Source organism: Manis javanica, chromosome 3, assembly GCF_040802235.1.
Source record: "Manis javanica isolate MJ-LG chromosome 3, MJ_LKY, whole genome shotgun sequence".
NCBI lineage: Eukaryota > Metazoa > Chordata > Mammalia > Pholidota > Manidae > Manis > Manis javanica.
In genome coordinates this window covers 196,522,152-196,537,523 of record NC_133158.1, presented here as the reverse complement: position 1 = coordinate 196,537,523, position 15,372 = coordinate 196,522,152, and the positions used below count along the sequence as shown (strand labels likewise).

General features: G+C 31.3%; 1 protein-coding gene across 1 annotated transcript in view; it reads right to left on the bottom strand.

Annotated features, from left to right (window-relative positions):
* Positions 1-15,372, bottom strand: part of LRBA (LPS responsive beige-like anchor protein) — a 740,236-nt gene that overhangs the window by 574,241 nt on the left and 150,623 nt on the right. The window contains exons 17-22 of the mRNA XM_037024623.2: positions 15,034-15,131; positions 9,378-9,470; positions 8,764-8,872; positions 8,289-8,370; positions 5,988-6,111; positions 5,494-5,686 (exon numbers count right to left, since the gene is read on the bottom strand). Coding sequence (XP_036880518.2) covers positions 5,494-5,686; positions 5,988-6,111; positions 8,289-8,370; positions 8,764-8,872; positions 9,378-9,470; positions 15,034-15,131 — 699 coding nt within the window. The remainder of the gene's footprint in view (positions 1-5,493; positions 5,687-5,987; positions 6,112-8,288; positions 8,371-8,763; positions 8,873-9,377; positions 9,471-15,033; positions 15,132-15,372) is intronic.

Genomic DNA, 15,372 nt, shown 5'->3' with positions numbered 1-15,372 from the left:
TTTTATCTTAACTTCACTCCTCCATAATATGATGTATTATATATATAACTAGTAATGTGCAGCCATTAAAAGTCATGTAAGAAGTATATCATTAAATGAAATAATATTGTAAGATGTCATGTATTTTGAAAAATGTAAGTGTATATTTATGTATAGAACAGAAGACTGGAAAGTCTTGCACCAAAATGTTAATATAAAGTCATATATATATGATTGGATAGGGCGGTTTTTGCACTTTGTATGCATTTTTACCAGGTTCCAAATTTCCCACAATGAGCATATATATTTCAAAAATTTTTTAAATAATAAATACTATTTGGTTAAAAAAATGTAAAGACAAAGGCTATTTCAGCAATTAAGTATAAAATGACGATATGTTAAATATGAAAATTTTATAACTCATGAAATTTCTTGAGATGTACCTTTTAATTTTATTATATAGCTACCAGCTACCATATACACACATACAAATACATGTATATTTATACATACCACTTTGTATCTTGTGATTTTAAAAATTATTTTTAAGGAATCACTTAGAGAATGCTAAAAAAACTGATCTCCACATTCTTTTTTCTCAACCTAAACTATGCTTTCTTCTTGTGAAAAATGACTGGCATTTGTGTTTAAGCCATTTCATCAGATTGTTAAAAGTAAGTAAAATTTTAAATATACTTCAGTTAATGCAAGATTATTAAATAATTTACCCAAATTCATCATTTTGGAAAAATCTAAATCACACTCTATTTTTAACTCATGTGTGAATAACTCTTGACTTTTTGATTATCACAACACCCATTCTACCTAATGGCAATACAGGTCTAGACAAAATGTTATTTAAAGGTTTTACTTTTATTTATTTGGAAAAAGAATGTTTTTGGATATCTCCTCATAATTCTGAATATATTAAATGCCTTAAGTTAAATTCTAATTTAAGAGCATTTTAGCATTTAGTAAATATTAATTACTCAAGATAATGTTTAATATGAAGTAACAGAAGAGGAAAAGAAAAAGATAAATAATAAAACCTAGAGAACACACAAGAAAATAATGCAATTACAAAAGTTACTCTGAACAGGTACACATTTGAAATTCTGATACCAACGTATCCAACATAGAGCAGTTAAACTAGAAGAGCCTATCACTGCTTATAAAACCAAGCTCAGCTATTGGAAGAGAGGACTGCAGTGACAAACAGCTTCCCTGCTACAAAGGTGGCAGGAAATCTATCAAACTGGACAATAAAATTGCAATTGAGTTTCTTTGGCTTTTTATAGCACCTGAATGTATCCTGATGTAGCCCTGCAAAAGCTATCCAATTCTGCAGCATTAGTTTTTCACACACCAGTTCTTTATCAAAAACGTTATAAATTGTTGATACTAAAATTTTAAGTGGCTGAAAAATGAAAACTAAGCATCACTTCAGTTTCATATACATGGAAATGTTTATAAAGCTTTAAAATTGATAAGTTTCAAAGAAAAAAATTGGTTCCAATAATTGCAGGAGAATTTTTAACAGCATGCTACAAAATTGTTCACCTACTTACTGAATCTCTTCAGTGCCATGCTAAACTTTATTAAATAGTGGTTTGAAGGACCTCAGAAGATACTTTCTCCATTTCATTTTAAAAATAGATGTCAAGATGGTAAAATCCCCCAAAATTAACACAGCAACATTCAAATAAAGTATTAAAATCATGTGATAGAAAAAAGATTTTTAGTCAATGTGAAAAATTCACACAAATAAAATTAAGAGATTTATTAAACATGAAAATTAGAGGTGAAAATCCCAAGAACCCATTTCCAACTTAAAATTTTTCTTCCCCCAAACCTACAGTTAAACAAAGCGTAGTGCTTATTTATGTAGAATTCCTCTATCTCCGTAAGACTTTCTAATGAGCATATTATTAGGAGCTTAATGTGTAGGTGGGAAAGAAGGATTTTATGAAAGTTCCAAAAATAGTTCTCTGCACATGCAGAGAAGCACTCGAAATTTAGAGAGTAGAAGCAGCAGCTTATATTAAAATACAGATTTCTGAGAATATCCCATGAGATTCAGATTCATATTCTGAGGTGAGGTCTAGGAAACTATAACGAAGTGCACATCCCAAGTTACTCTCATCAGGTGATCCCCAAATTATACTCTGTGTGATTTCGGCATAGGTACTTCAAAGACTGCTGCTACAGGTAGTGCTCGGATCATGGGTAAGAGAAGACCGAGGCACACACAGGACCGCATGGCGCCACAGGACAGCTGAACCACAGTCCCAAACAATGATGGTGTATGTAGTTCCTCCTTCTCCTTCCTGCCACAAATTTCAAAGTGCAACTGCCAAGTAGTCAGTACTGAACACAATGCCACGGGAGATATGAATAAATATAAAACCTTTCATCCCTGCTGATGAAAGCTTACGATGAACAATCAAAATAGGATACAGGAATTCACTTTTAACCAATAATATAATACGAGAGACATTACAGAATCATTCATGATTAAATGCCAGTCCACATTTGTTATATTACTGCTCTTCTTTATGTACATTACACACCCTCAAGCAAACCAAAAAAATACCATGCTTTTCCCTCATCTGTACCTTTGCTTAAGCCACCTCCTGCATCAATGATTCTCTTCACCCCAAGCTCTACATGCCCAAATCTTATCGACCCTTCAAGGTTGTAGTCAAATGACATTTGTTTAACAAACTTCCCAGATGCCCTCAGGTGACGCTCTCTCTCTTTTCCCTGTGAATCTCTCTTCCAATGCACTTATTCATTCCTGCCTTTTTTCTTGTACATATATTATCTCCCATATTATAAAATAACTTCTTTCAGGATAAGATCTGTTCCTGATTCATCTTTCTATACAATTTCTGCTTTGGCATTAAATGCACGACATTCATCTTTGGGCAAAGCATATGAACAAAAAATCAACCCTCAAACAGGTATGTTGCTGAGTAAGGAGGACCTCACATACTTCCACAAAATGTCTCCTGAGCTCCCAAGGTCTTCAGACTGTACTTTAAGAATTATTGCTCTAAAGTTTACATTTCTGTAGCCATCCTTCCTAAGAACTTGAAAAAAGTAAAGTATATACAAAAGCACATAATTAATGCACATTATTTAGAAAATTTGAAAAATGTAATTTAAACTAGCACTTCCCTAAAATAGATGTATCTGAAATCCAATCCAAATGTATATGTGGCCCAAACTCAACCCTATCGTGCTCATGATCTTTGTACAGGAGAAAACAGTACCAGCAGAAAGTCAGTCTATATTGTAGCAGGACACTACAACAGAAACCAGCATAGCTAGCCATCAGTACAAACTAAAACAAGTTACACAGTAAGTGGCAAACAGTTTCTATAAAGTGTCAAATACTAAATATTTTAACCTTGGGGATCCATATAGTCTTTGCTGCAAATACTCAATACTTTTAGCAATAATGCAGCCATAGCACTACAAAAATGTAGTGACTAAAACAAAGCCATCTTATAAACTCATATTTTTCTTATTTAGCACTGGATTGTTTTCAAACATAAATTTGTAGGATGATATTTTTGATATCTAAGATATCTTTGTAAATCCTTATAATATCATGTACCTTTTTCCCACTACAGATGGAGGAGGCAAATGAACAACTCTTAGGGATTTTCAAATTACTAAGTTATTAAAACACCTAAAGACATATGTTTAGGAAATGATAATATATTCCAATAAAATGACAAAATATTCCAAAATAGTGTGATAGTCAATAAAACAGAACATTTAAAAATATATCGAATTTATCACTTGTTTATTCCTTCTAATCAATTTGTAATTGACATAAATAACTATATAATTATATTATATTCCTTTAGTATATAAAGTTTCAAACAAAGCACAAAAAGCATAAACCATGAAAATAAACTAATAAATTTTATGTTATTTGAAATGTAAAATTTCCTCAGAAAACATGAACATAAAACTCCAAAAATAAAGATAAGCCACAAATTGGCAGAATATGCTCATAGGCAATATGGCAAGCAATGGATTAAGACCAAGAACATAAAAGAGCTCCCAAAACAACAAGAAAATGCAAATTATTACAGAGATAGAGCATTTAAAATTCATCAAAGTTGTAAATTTTTTAAACTCCAGCCATAGCAAATGATGATGTGATACGAAGCAATAAGGATTTCTACATCACTGGTAAGAATGTAAGCTTTGGAAAAGAAATTCCATTACATTGTAATGTTTACCATCTGCATCTTACAAATCAGCAATTCCACTACTGGGGATATATTTAGAGAAACTTCCAAATATATACAAAATGTATCAAAAATGCTTATCAACTAGGAAATGGAAAAAGTCATACCATGGAATACAGCTGAGAAAATGAACACAACTACATGGGTCTATATGGAAGCATCTTAAACAGTGATGAGTAAAAAGAGCATATTGAAAAAAAATGGATTATATCATTTATGTTAACCATAAATATGAAAAATAAAATTCTTTATTGTTTAGAGCTATATACATATGTCATTAAAAATATAGAGAAAGACATAAAAATAATGAAAACATCCAGTTGAGTTTAAGCAAAGAGGAGAGAGGGGCTAACAATGGTAGACAAAACAATTGGGATGGGGAAGCCAATTTCATAATCAGTGATACGTATAATGTTCCTTATAGCTTTTGGTGTATCTAGACTATTTCATTAAAAACTTTTAAACAAAAGATACACATAACTAACTTACATTGGCTTAAGTTTAAAAAAACAAAAAACAGATAAACACATTCTTCCAAACCACTTTTTTAACTGACTGAAACACAAGTAAAGGGCAAACTTTAGCCAAATCTTTTCTGTTTAATCAACCACCTTACATTACTACAGTAACTTCTCATCTTTGAATACACTGCGCCACCTTGTGTTCAAAAGCTTCAAACTACTATGAAATTCAGAGAACCATAACCTGAAAATCGACAATATAAGTTCCTTTATTCTGTGGCATGAGATTTCACTTTATTAAATTAAGCATTTATTAAAGTGACATTTGAAAAAGCTATTTTGACTGAAAAAATTGGAAACACTTTTTCTTCTCAGTGATTCCCTTTTTTATTTTTTTATTTTTTTATTTTGATATCATTAATGCACAATTACTTGAACATTACGGTTACTAGACTCCCCCCAACATCAAGTTCCCCCACATAACCCATTACAGTCACTGTCCATCAGCATAGTAAGATGCTATAGAATCACTACTTGTCTTTGTATATACTGCCTTTTCCATGTCCTGCCCCCCCCACATTATGTGTGCTAATCAGTGTCCCATTTTCCCCCTTATCTCTCCCTTCCCACCCACCCTCCCCTAGTGATTCCCTTTTTTAGTTGTTTATTTCACTGCACTTTCAGAGAACAATCTGCCTTTTTTTCCTTGACTTTAAGTATATAAAAAATTTTAATGAGTAAAACTCAAAATTATAGACATCTTAAATAATAAAATTAAAACTTACCTTTGAATGTGTGATTGATAAGGTGTCTATCCACACACGCCAGCCACCCCACTCATACTTGACTGCATGGTAAAGCAGGATTCTGAATATGGCATATACCATTTCGGTTATCTTTTGCTCATCTGAATTCTTAGGATTAAAATAGCAGAGAGAAAGCATCCACTCTTGCCACACAGAACACTGAAGCAAGCTCCTGAAAATTGTAACAAGATATTGAACTACTTAAAAAAATAAATCATCTAAAAGAATTCTAAACAGTACAAGTTTAGTCAAAAGCAGTATCAAAAAAAACTCCACCTTTATGTATGTATCCAAGACAAAGAAGGCAGGACTGAAAACTCAAATGTACAGTACATACCTACAGAACCTTAATGAGAAAAAGCATATGGAAAATTTGTTTCATGGTATTTTTAAAGCGATTTTTCTTAGAAAAAATGGGCTTATTCAAATTTAGGCTCAACGACTGCAAATAAATGCTTTCTGAACCTGCTTACCTTCTGTTTTCTCTACTGTTATTAAAAAGTTTAATCATGTCAGAGAGAAAGGCTCTGCGAACTTCCACGCTCTCTGGGCACTGGGGAGAACTTCGAAGTAGAGTCGCAATTACTTTTAATATCTCTGTAAGACAATTCATAAATTAGTAAAAACCAAAACACTACAAAAATTCATGATGGAAGATTATCAATATACTAGAATTTCTCTAGTTTCCCTGGCATAAATGTCCACTGAAAATACTTTTTTGTATTACAAAAAAATCATCTGCAAAAAAGGACAATAAATTCATTAGAAAGCATCAACAATAAAGGGTTATTTTTAATTTCATCATTAGAATGTATAAAAGTAGAGTTGAATTTTAAAATGTTATAATAAATCAAGTTAAATTATAAATGTTAAATGACAATAAACTGCTGACAACTCTCCCAAATCTCTGCCAATTAGTAGTTGGTCTTAAAAGAAAAAAAAAAAACTATCAACAAAATCTCAGAAAAAGAATTAATTCAAGAAAATTGATGGTATACACATACCCCTTCCTTTATTAAGTTTAAAAGCTGTCAAGATTCTCTTCCATAATTTTAAAAATAAAATTACATTACCAAAAAAAAGGGAAACTAAAACCTATTCAACAACCCAAACGGAACTGCTACTGTAATGGTCTGAAATATAAAATATAATACAATCTAAATATTCAGCACTTAGGTTTAAGAAAACAAATAATTTATCAAATTTTATCCAATTAAAAATTAAGGAATATAAACCAGCCTTCAGCCAAGGTTTTTGGTGATTCTGAAGCAGTAAGTTCAACACAACAAATATGAAGATACTTTGTCACACAATTAATGATATTTGGGGAGCAATTTCTGAATTCTAATAATAAATTCAAATTTTCTCTATCTGAACAATGATTACAATGATGATAATCATAATAATGATACTGATAATAATAGTAGCCACTTATTTTGAAGATATACTCTGATGAGCACTATGAGGCACTGTTTTAAGAAAATACAAGTATTAACACACTCAACTCATACACAATGACAGCTAAATACTATTATTTTCCCATTTCAGATAAATGTAAAGTACAATGAAATTAAGTAATTTACACAAAGTCACATAACTATTTAGACACGCAGAGAAAACTGAAAGCCAGGCAGTCGATGTTTTTAGACACCATTCTACAGTGCCTGCCCTTCTGCCCTTAGCCTGTATACTATGTAAGACAGCCTAAGATTCTTACTTCAGTAAATCATCTTCCCCATAACCACATAAAATATAAATCATATATCTTTTTCAAGATTTTCTTCTCTTTTACTTACTGATATAATGAAATCATGTCTCCCTTAGGGCTGAGAAAAATTAAACTTCAGAGACATGTGATTTTAAAACTAATACTGAAACAGAGTACCACAAACACAAATACAACTCACCACACAAAAGGTAATTAAATTCAAAACTCTACAAACCAGTTATTTCAATGCCAATAATCTTAAAAAGCAAGATGAAAAATGTACACTTTGTACAAGTACTTAAGAATTCTAAATAAAAGACAGTTGAACAAGACTAAGCTCATAAACAATAAAGAGGGTGGATATTTTTCAATTCCAAACTTGATATTCATAAAATGACAATAATTAAAGATGAAAGCTACCTTCATGGTTCATGTAATTAAGCCTGACATCACTAAATCATATAATCAAAACTTTACTGAAAATCTGAACATACGTTAAATCAATATCTTATGCATATAATTCTTCAAAGCCTCTATATTAGCATTTCCACATAATCGAAGGTCAATTTGAAGTTATGTTCAACATCAAACACAAATAAATTGAGTATTATATCATTGCTGGTAATGAAATAATCTTCAAACCATGTGTGTTTCAACACTATCAACTTGAGGGTTTCTTTTGTATTAGCAAAAGGTATATTTAAAAGTATTAAAAAAGCCAGTAATGGAGAATTGGATAAAGGGTTCAAAGAATACAAACGTCCACTTATTAACTGAATAAGTTCTGGGATGTAACATACAAAATGGTGACTTCAGTAAATGATACTGTATTGTATATTTGAAAGCTCCTAAAAGAGTTGATCTTAAAAGTTCTCACCACACATACACACAAAAAATTTTAACTATGTGAAATGATGGATGTATGAACTACCTTACTGTGGCAATCATTTCACAATATATACATATACCAAATCATTAGGTTGTACATCTTAAAATTAACACAATGTTGTAGGTCAATTATATCTCACTAAACTGGAAAAAAAATCAAAGTATGTAAAATACATACGAGGATTTTGTATCTTTACTGAAGAATCAGGATCCGGATGTTGTTTATGTAACACTTGAGTACAAATCTGTTCTATAAGAATCTACAGAAGTAAAACAATAGATTTTAGCATAATCACTGTATTAACACCACTATTAATGAACTTTAAGTATATTAATTGATATTAAGTATTCAATCCAATATTATGTTAAGTATCTTTTGCATAATATAAGTAATTTCAACATTGTAACTCTATTTCAACTTAAATATGAGACATCACAAAGTCAATACAATGGAGGAATTAGAAAGATGTCCACACCACTTAATTACTCAGTTTAATAGATTTAAGATGAAGCCGTATTTCCTTTATATAAGTCATTTCATAATTGTACATCAAACCTAAAATGATCTTATTTCATCTAGACACTATCAACTCAATTATACAGGCACTCCCAAAATAAGAAATTAGTAAGATAAATTCTAACTACATTCCTACCTCAAACAGGACATTATACGTGGTCATTGTCATTAAATTTGTCTGAAGCATGAGTCTTTCAGCTAGCAGTGAAAATAATCCATGTCCAAGCATGACTTCAGCTTTTCTTCTGTGATTACATAGAAAGAAATAATCACATGCAGTTTTATTATTAACTATTTAGTGCTCATGTTGGATGAAGGAGGCACTAAAATGTCTGTCATATTACCACCAAATCCAACTCAAAACTCTCCCAATTTCCTTTGACCTAAAACTCATAATGGCACAAAATCTTTAAGTAGAGAAATAAAAAACTACAATGTAAGCAAAGCTACAGTTAGAAAAAAATACAAGATTGGCTATGCCATAGCACAGCAAAATTCCCCACCAAAATCTTCAAAGCAAATATTCATTAATTAGTTGCTACTCTCAATCAGCACTGAGCTAAGCTCTACTATGGATATTAATGTAATGCCCAGTAAGTAGTTAAGTAGAAAAACAATGCAGAGGAACAGGTAGAAGAAATGTTAAGGAAAGATAAACTAGAGGAACCACCACAGAACACAAATACTATTCTGAAAATTTCTAAAATAAATAATATAAAACAGTCCATTTTAGACTTCATACATACTCACTTTGGGGCGAGGTTTTTTAAAAAATAGCCCATTGCCTTGAGAGCTTGTACTCTGATTCCTTCACTGGTGGATGCCATAAGTTTATAGATAACACTGAATGAATTAAAAGTAAATACAACTTACTCTGAGTACATTTTTCTAAAGTAACAATTTTAGATATATATGTACATATATTTTTATAATCACATAAACTAATTTCAAGTAAAATATGCATGAAATTAATATATATTTCTGATATTCAGAAACTTTCTCATCAAGTATATGTTGTCTTCAAGAAACCCACTTTAAATTTAAAGATACATGTATATTAAAAGTAAATGAATGGAGAAAAATATATCATGCTAACACTAATCAAAAGAAAGTAAGAATAGCTAAATTAATTTCATACAGATTACAATTCAAAGTAAAGAAAGGTATCAGGAATAAAGAAGGCATTACATAACAATAAAGGCGTCAACTTTCCAAGAAGACTTAACAGTCTTCAATGTATGTGTCTAACAGCAGAGAATAAAACTATATAAAACAAAAAATGACAAAACTGCAAAGAGAAACAGATTAATCCACTATTACAGTTTGAGACTTCAACATCCATCTCTCAGGAATGGACAGATCCAGCAGGTATTAAACTTTACTAGCACAGCTGAACTCCACAATACCATCAGTTGACTGAATATAATTGACATCTATCGACCACTTCATCCAACAATAGGAAAATACAGATTTTTCTTAACCTCACATGGAATATTTACCAAGGAGATGACATCTGGGCCATGAAACACACCTAAACAAATGTAAGGATTAGAAATCACATGTTTGCTGTCAGACCACAATGAAATTTAACTGGAAATCAGTAACAGAAAGATAACTGCAAAACCCAAAAATACTTGACCATTAAACAACATACTTCAAAATAACATGTAGGTCAAAGGGGAAATATCAAAAAAAATTGAAAGCATCTTCAACTATGTGAAAATGAAAAAAGAACACAACTTATAAAAATTATAACACACAGGAAAAGCAGTGTTTACAGGGAAATTTATAGCACTCAATGCATATATTAGAAAAGAGGAACAATCAAATCAATAATGTAAGTTTCCACCTTAGAAAACAAGAAAGTTCAACCCAAAGTAAGCAGAAGAAAAGGAAAAGTCATAGAGTAGACATCAATGGAATTGAAAATAAGAAATCAACAGAGAAACAAAAAACCAAAGCCTGTTTTTTGAAAAGAAATCATAAAATCGATATGCTTCTAGCCAAGCTAAGAAAAAAGAGGTAGGACACAATTTACTAATAACAGAAATGAAAGAGGAGACATCACTACAGATCTCACTGGCATAAAAAGGATAAAGAAATACTCAGAACAATTCTACTCCAACAAATTTAACCAGATTAAATGGACCAATTCTTTAAAAAGACAGTCTGCCAAAACTCACAAAAATAAACAGATGATCTGAATAGGCTTACAGTTACTAGAGTCTAATAGGATCATAAAATAGAGTTCTCATCAAAAAAATTAAGTACAAAAACTAGCCACACTGAAAAAAGTTCATACAACTTAAATGTACAATAGGTAAAATAAAACATTCATGAGATGAGCTCACTATCAAGACATAAAAAGCAAAGAAAACAAACTCGAAAATCAAATTTATCATACATGAGGATTCTGTATCAATCTAGTAACTATAATGTTGCTCATGTAATTGTATATTAATGATACCAAAATAAAAATAATAAAATAAAAATAAAAAAAATCTGAAGAAGAAAAAAGATTGAAATAAACTAAAAATAGGATTAGGTAGATAGACATCAAAGCTCTAATATACATGCTACTAGAGACCCTAAATAAAAGGAGAAAGATAAAACTGAAGCAAAATATATTAAAATGAGGACCTCAAACTTCCCAAACTTAGTAACAATCACAGAGAAAACTGCAATGAAATCACAAGAGGAGCTAGAGAATATATCTTGAAAACAAGTAAAAAACCTAATACATCATATTTACCAAAGAAAGATCTGAATTACGAGATTTCTCATTAGAAACCATGAAAAAACATTTTAAATTACTAAAAGAAACAAAAGCTAGAAACACAGAATTCTGCATGCAGCAAAATTATCCTTGGGTGATGAAGGCCAATTAAGATCATTATCTGAAGAAAAACTAAGGTAATATGATGTTTCTAGCAAAAACCTTCAAGAAGAAATGCTAACACAGCTTTTCGGAAATGAAGGAAAAACAAACTAAATTGTAAGTATCTGGAAAAATGTGTAAATTTTTTTCTTCTCTTAAATTCTTTGAACTACATATAACAAATGAAACTGAAAATTATAACATTGTCAAGAGCTTATATTAGATATAATATGTAATAAGGAAAAACAGTGGAGATTAATGGGATCAATATAGTTGCAATGGTTCTATACTGTATTTGAAGAGGTAAAATACTAACTCTAAGTAGACTGTGAAATCTCTACAGCAGCAACTAAAAAAACTACACAGAGACCTAAACTCAACAGATTAATTTTTTAAAAAATACTAAACAAATTCCAATACAAAGAACACATGAAAGGAAAAACAGAGGGAAAAAAATTACACTAGGACAAATAAATAATATTAGAGGAAAAGAAAGTCATATAAATTATAAATAGTATTAAAAGTAAATAGACTAAACCTAATGAGAAGAGTTTCTCATACTACATAAAAAAAGAGCAACTACATTGTGTGTATTAGTCATAGTTTTCTGCAGAAGAACCAACAGGATGTGCTACAGATTTATTTTAAGGAATTAGCTCACACAATCATGGAGGCTTGATAAATCCAAAATCAGCAGTGCTAGATGAGTACCCTGGAGACTGAGGAAAAGTTGTGGTTCAAGTCCAAAGGGACTCTACTGGCAGAATTCCTGTTTGCCTGGAGATGGTAGTATATGTTCTATTAAGGTGTTCAACTGATGGATGGTAAATGTTAGTTAATCTCTTTCAAAACAATACATTCACAAAAATATCCAGAATAATGTCTGACCAAATACACAGGCACTGAGACCCAGCCATGTTGACATAAAATTGGCCATCATACTGTGTCAACTAAATTTAGAGATATAAATTAAAAGTAAAAGGATGGAAAAAAGATATATTATGCAAACCCAAAGCAAAAGAAAAGTGGATTAGCTAATGAATGTCAAACTAAGTAGATTTCAGAACTATGTCCAGAGATAAAAAAATAAAAGATGCAAGCATATAACCATCAATTTATCAAAAGACTAACAATCCTAAATATATATGTACTTAACATCAGGGTTAAAACACATGAAGCAAAAATTGAAAAGAGTACATACAAAGATAAGTAGAAAAGAAAACATAGCTATAGTCAGAAATTTCAATAATTATATCTCAATAAATGACAGAACAGAGAAACAAAGTATCAGTAATGACACAGAAAATCTGAACAGCACTATCAACGAGTTTAGCCTTACATACATTTATAGAACAATTCCGTCCAAAAACATGAGAATACACATAATTCTCAAGTGCGCATGGAACGTTCATCCAGATATACCATATCCTGGACCATAGGCAAGCCTCAATATATTTAAAAAGATTCAAGTCATACAAACATGCTTGCAGACCACAATGAAAGTAAAATTCAAACATAGAAAGATCCCTGGAATATACTTATAAATGCCATACAAATAAAAGAAAAATCAAGGAGGAAAATAATATATTTTGAACAGTATGAAAATTAGATTAAACTTTCTCTAAACATAAACACTTTATCCTTAGGAAGAAATTTATTCCACTAAAAGCTTATGTTCAAAAAGAAAGTGTCAAACAGTCATAATAAATCTAATCAATCTCTAGCAAGACTAAACTGGAAAAAAAAAAAGCATAAGTATCAGAAATGAGAGAGGGTGACATCATTAGTAGCTCTGCAGATAGATAAAAATGAAAACAATTTTATAGCAATAAATTTGATGTCACTTTCAACAAAACAGACAATTTATTGGTAGATTCAAACTTGCCAAAGCTCATCAGAAACAGATAAATTAAAAAGCCCTCTATATATTAAGAAAATTAAATTTTTAGCTAAAAACATCCATATGAAGAATTCCACCCCTAGATAATTTCATTGGTAAATCTAAGCAAACATTTAAAGAATAAATAATAATGGTTCCATACAAATGCTTCAGAAAAACTTCCCAAAGTTTTACTTACCAAATCCTTCTATAAGGCCAGCATTTACACTGACATTTAAATCAGCAGACTATGAGTAAAGCAGATTACACCCCACAATGTGGGTGGGCCTCATCCAATCAGCTGAAGGCCTTGATAGAAAAAAAGATTCATCTTCCTAGAGGAAAAGGGAATTCTGCCACCAGACTGACTTTGACTCAAACTGCAAAATTAACTCCTACATAGGTCTCCACCTGCCAGCCTACCCTGTAAATGTTGGACCTGTCAACTTCTACAATAACAAAAGACAATTCCTTAAAATAAACCTCTCTCCCTCTCTCTCTGTTCTTACAGCCTGCTTCCCTCCCTCCCTCCCTCCTTTTCTCTCTCACACGTGCACACAAACATTATTGTTTCTCCGAAGAATTCTGAAAACAAGCATGAAGCCATCTTCTAACTTACAAAGAATGAGTATTGAAAGATGCCAAAAAGGATCTGCAACAGAGGATCAAAGTGGTAAATTTACTGTAACTAGATCATTAGTTACTGATACACTGTAGCTGATAACCCACCACATAGTTGTTAAACTTTCGTGGCCCAGAAACCTTTTTATTAAATGAATTATTTAAAACCAAAGCATTCTGTTTGGCTGATGATGATTGCCATGGACTGAATGTATACCCGTCAATTTATATGTTAAAATCATAACTCCCAGTGTTGCTACATCTCTGGAGATGGGACCTTTAAAGAAAAGGAAGTAATTCAGACTATATGAGGTCATAAGAGTGGGTTCCTGATTCAACAGCATTAGTTTCCTTATAAAAATAGAAAAGAAAGTTTTCCTCCCTTTGTCTTCTTCGCCCTTCTGTCCCTCTCTACCACTCTCTATCCCTTTCTTTTCTCTTTTTTCTGCCCATGCAGACACAAACAGAGGTACTGTAAACACAAAACAGGAAGGTGGTTGTGTACAAAACAAGAAGTGAGACCTCACCAGACACCAACCCTGCTGGCACCTTGACCTTGCTTCCAGTTACGAGAACTGTGAGACTATTCATTTCTGTTGTTTAACCTACCTGGTCTATGTTCTGTTATAGCAGCCCAAGTAGGTTAATGCAATGATGATTTGGGATTGGTGGTAGAAGTGCTATTTTAAAGGGAGGATAGAGATCTTCTTTGAATCACAATGGAACACTATATAGTGCTAGGGCCTAAAGATAACCCAGCTAAAAAATTAAAGCTTAGAATAGCTGTATAATAGCACTAAACAAACAAAATACTGAAATGATCTTCCTGATGTGTCTTCACAAATAGTAACAAAGCCTCTATGTAATTAAAGATATCTTCAAAAGCGTAACACAGAAAATAAAGGGGTCTTATATCTTAACTCATATTATAAGATCCAGCAATACTTTTCATATCTAAGAACCTTCTATCATTTCCAAACTATTCTCATATTAAGTACATTAAAATTCTTGATATATTAAACTCTTACCGTAACCCATTCCTTTGGTCAAAAGCAGGAATCATAGAGTTGGGATGTTCTGACATTAATGCAACAAGCAGCTGTAGGACATCCATTAGATTATCATCCTAAAATAATTTTAGAATTTTTTTAATAAGGAAAAAAGTTTATCTGAATACTGAACACATCTTAATGCAAATTTCAAATTAAAAAAATGAGACATTTTCAATATTTAACAAAATGGTTCATTACATTTATATAGTCATCTTTATAATACCTCAAAATACACATATCCAAGTTAAATAATTTCTTAATCAAAGAAGTACAATTCCCTTTATATTACATTGTATCAAGATTTCTTAAAACATG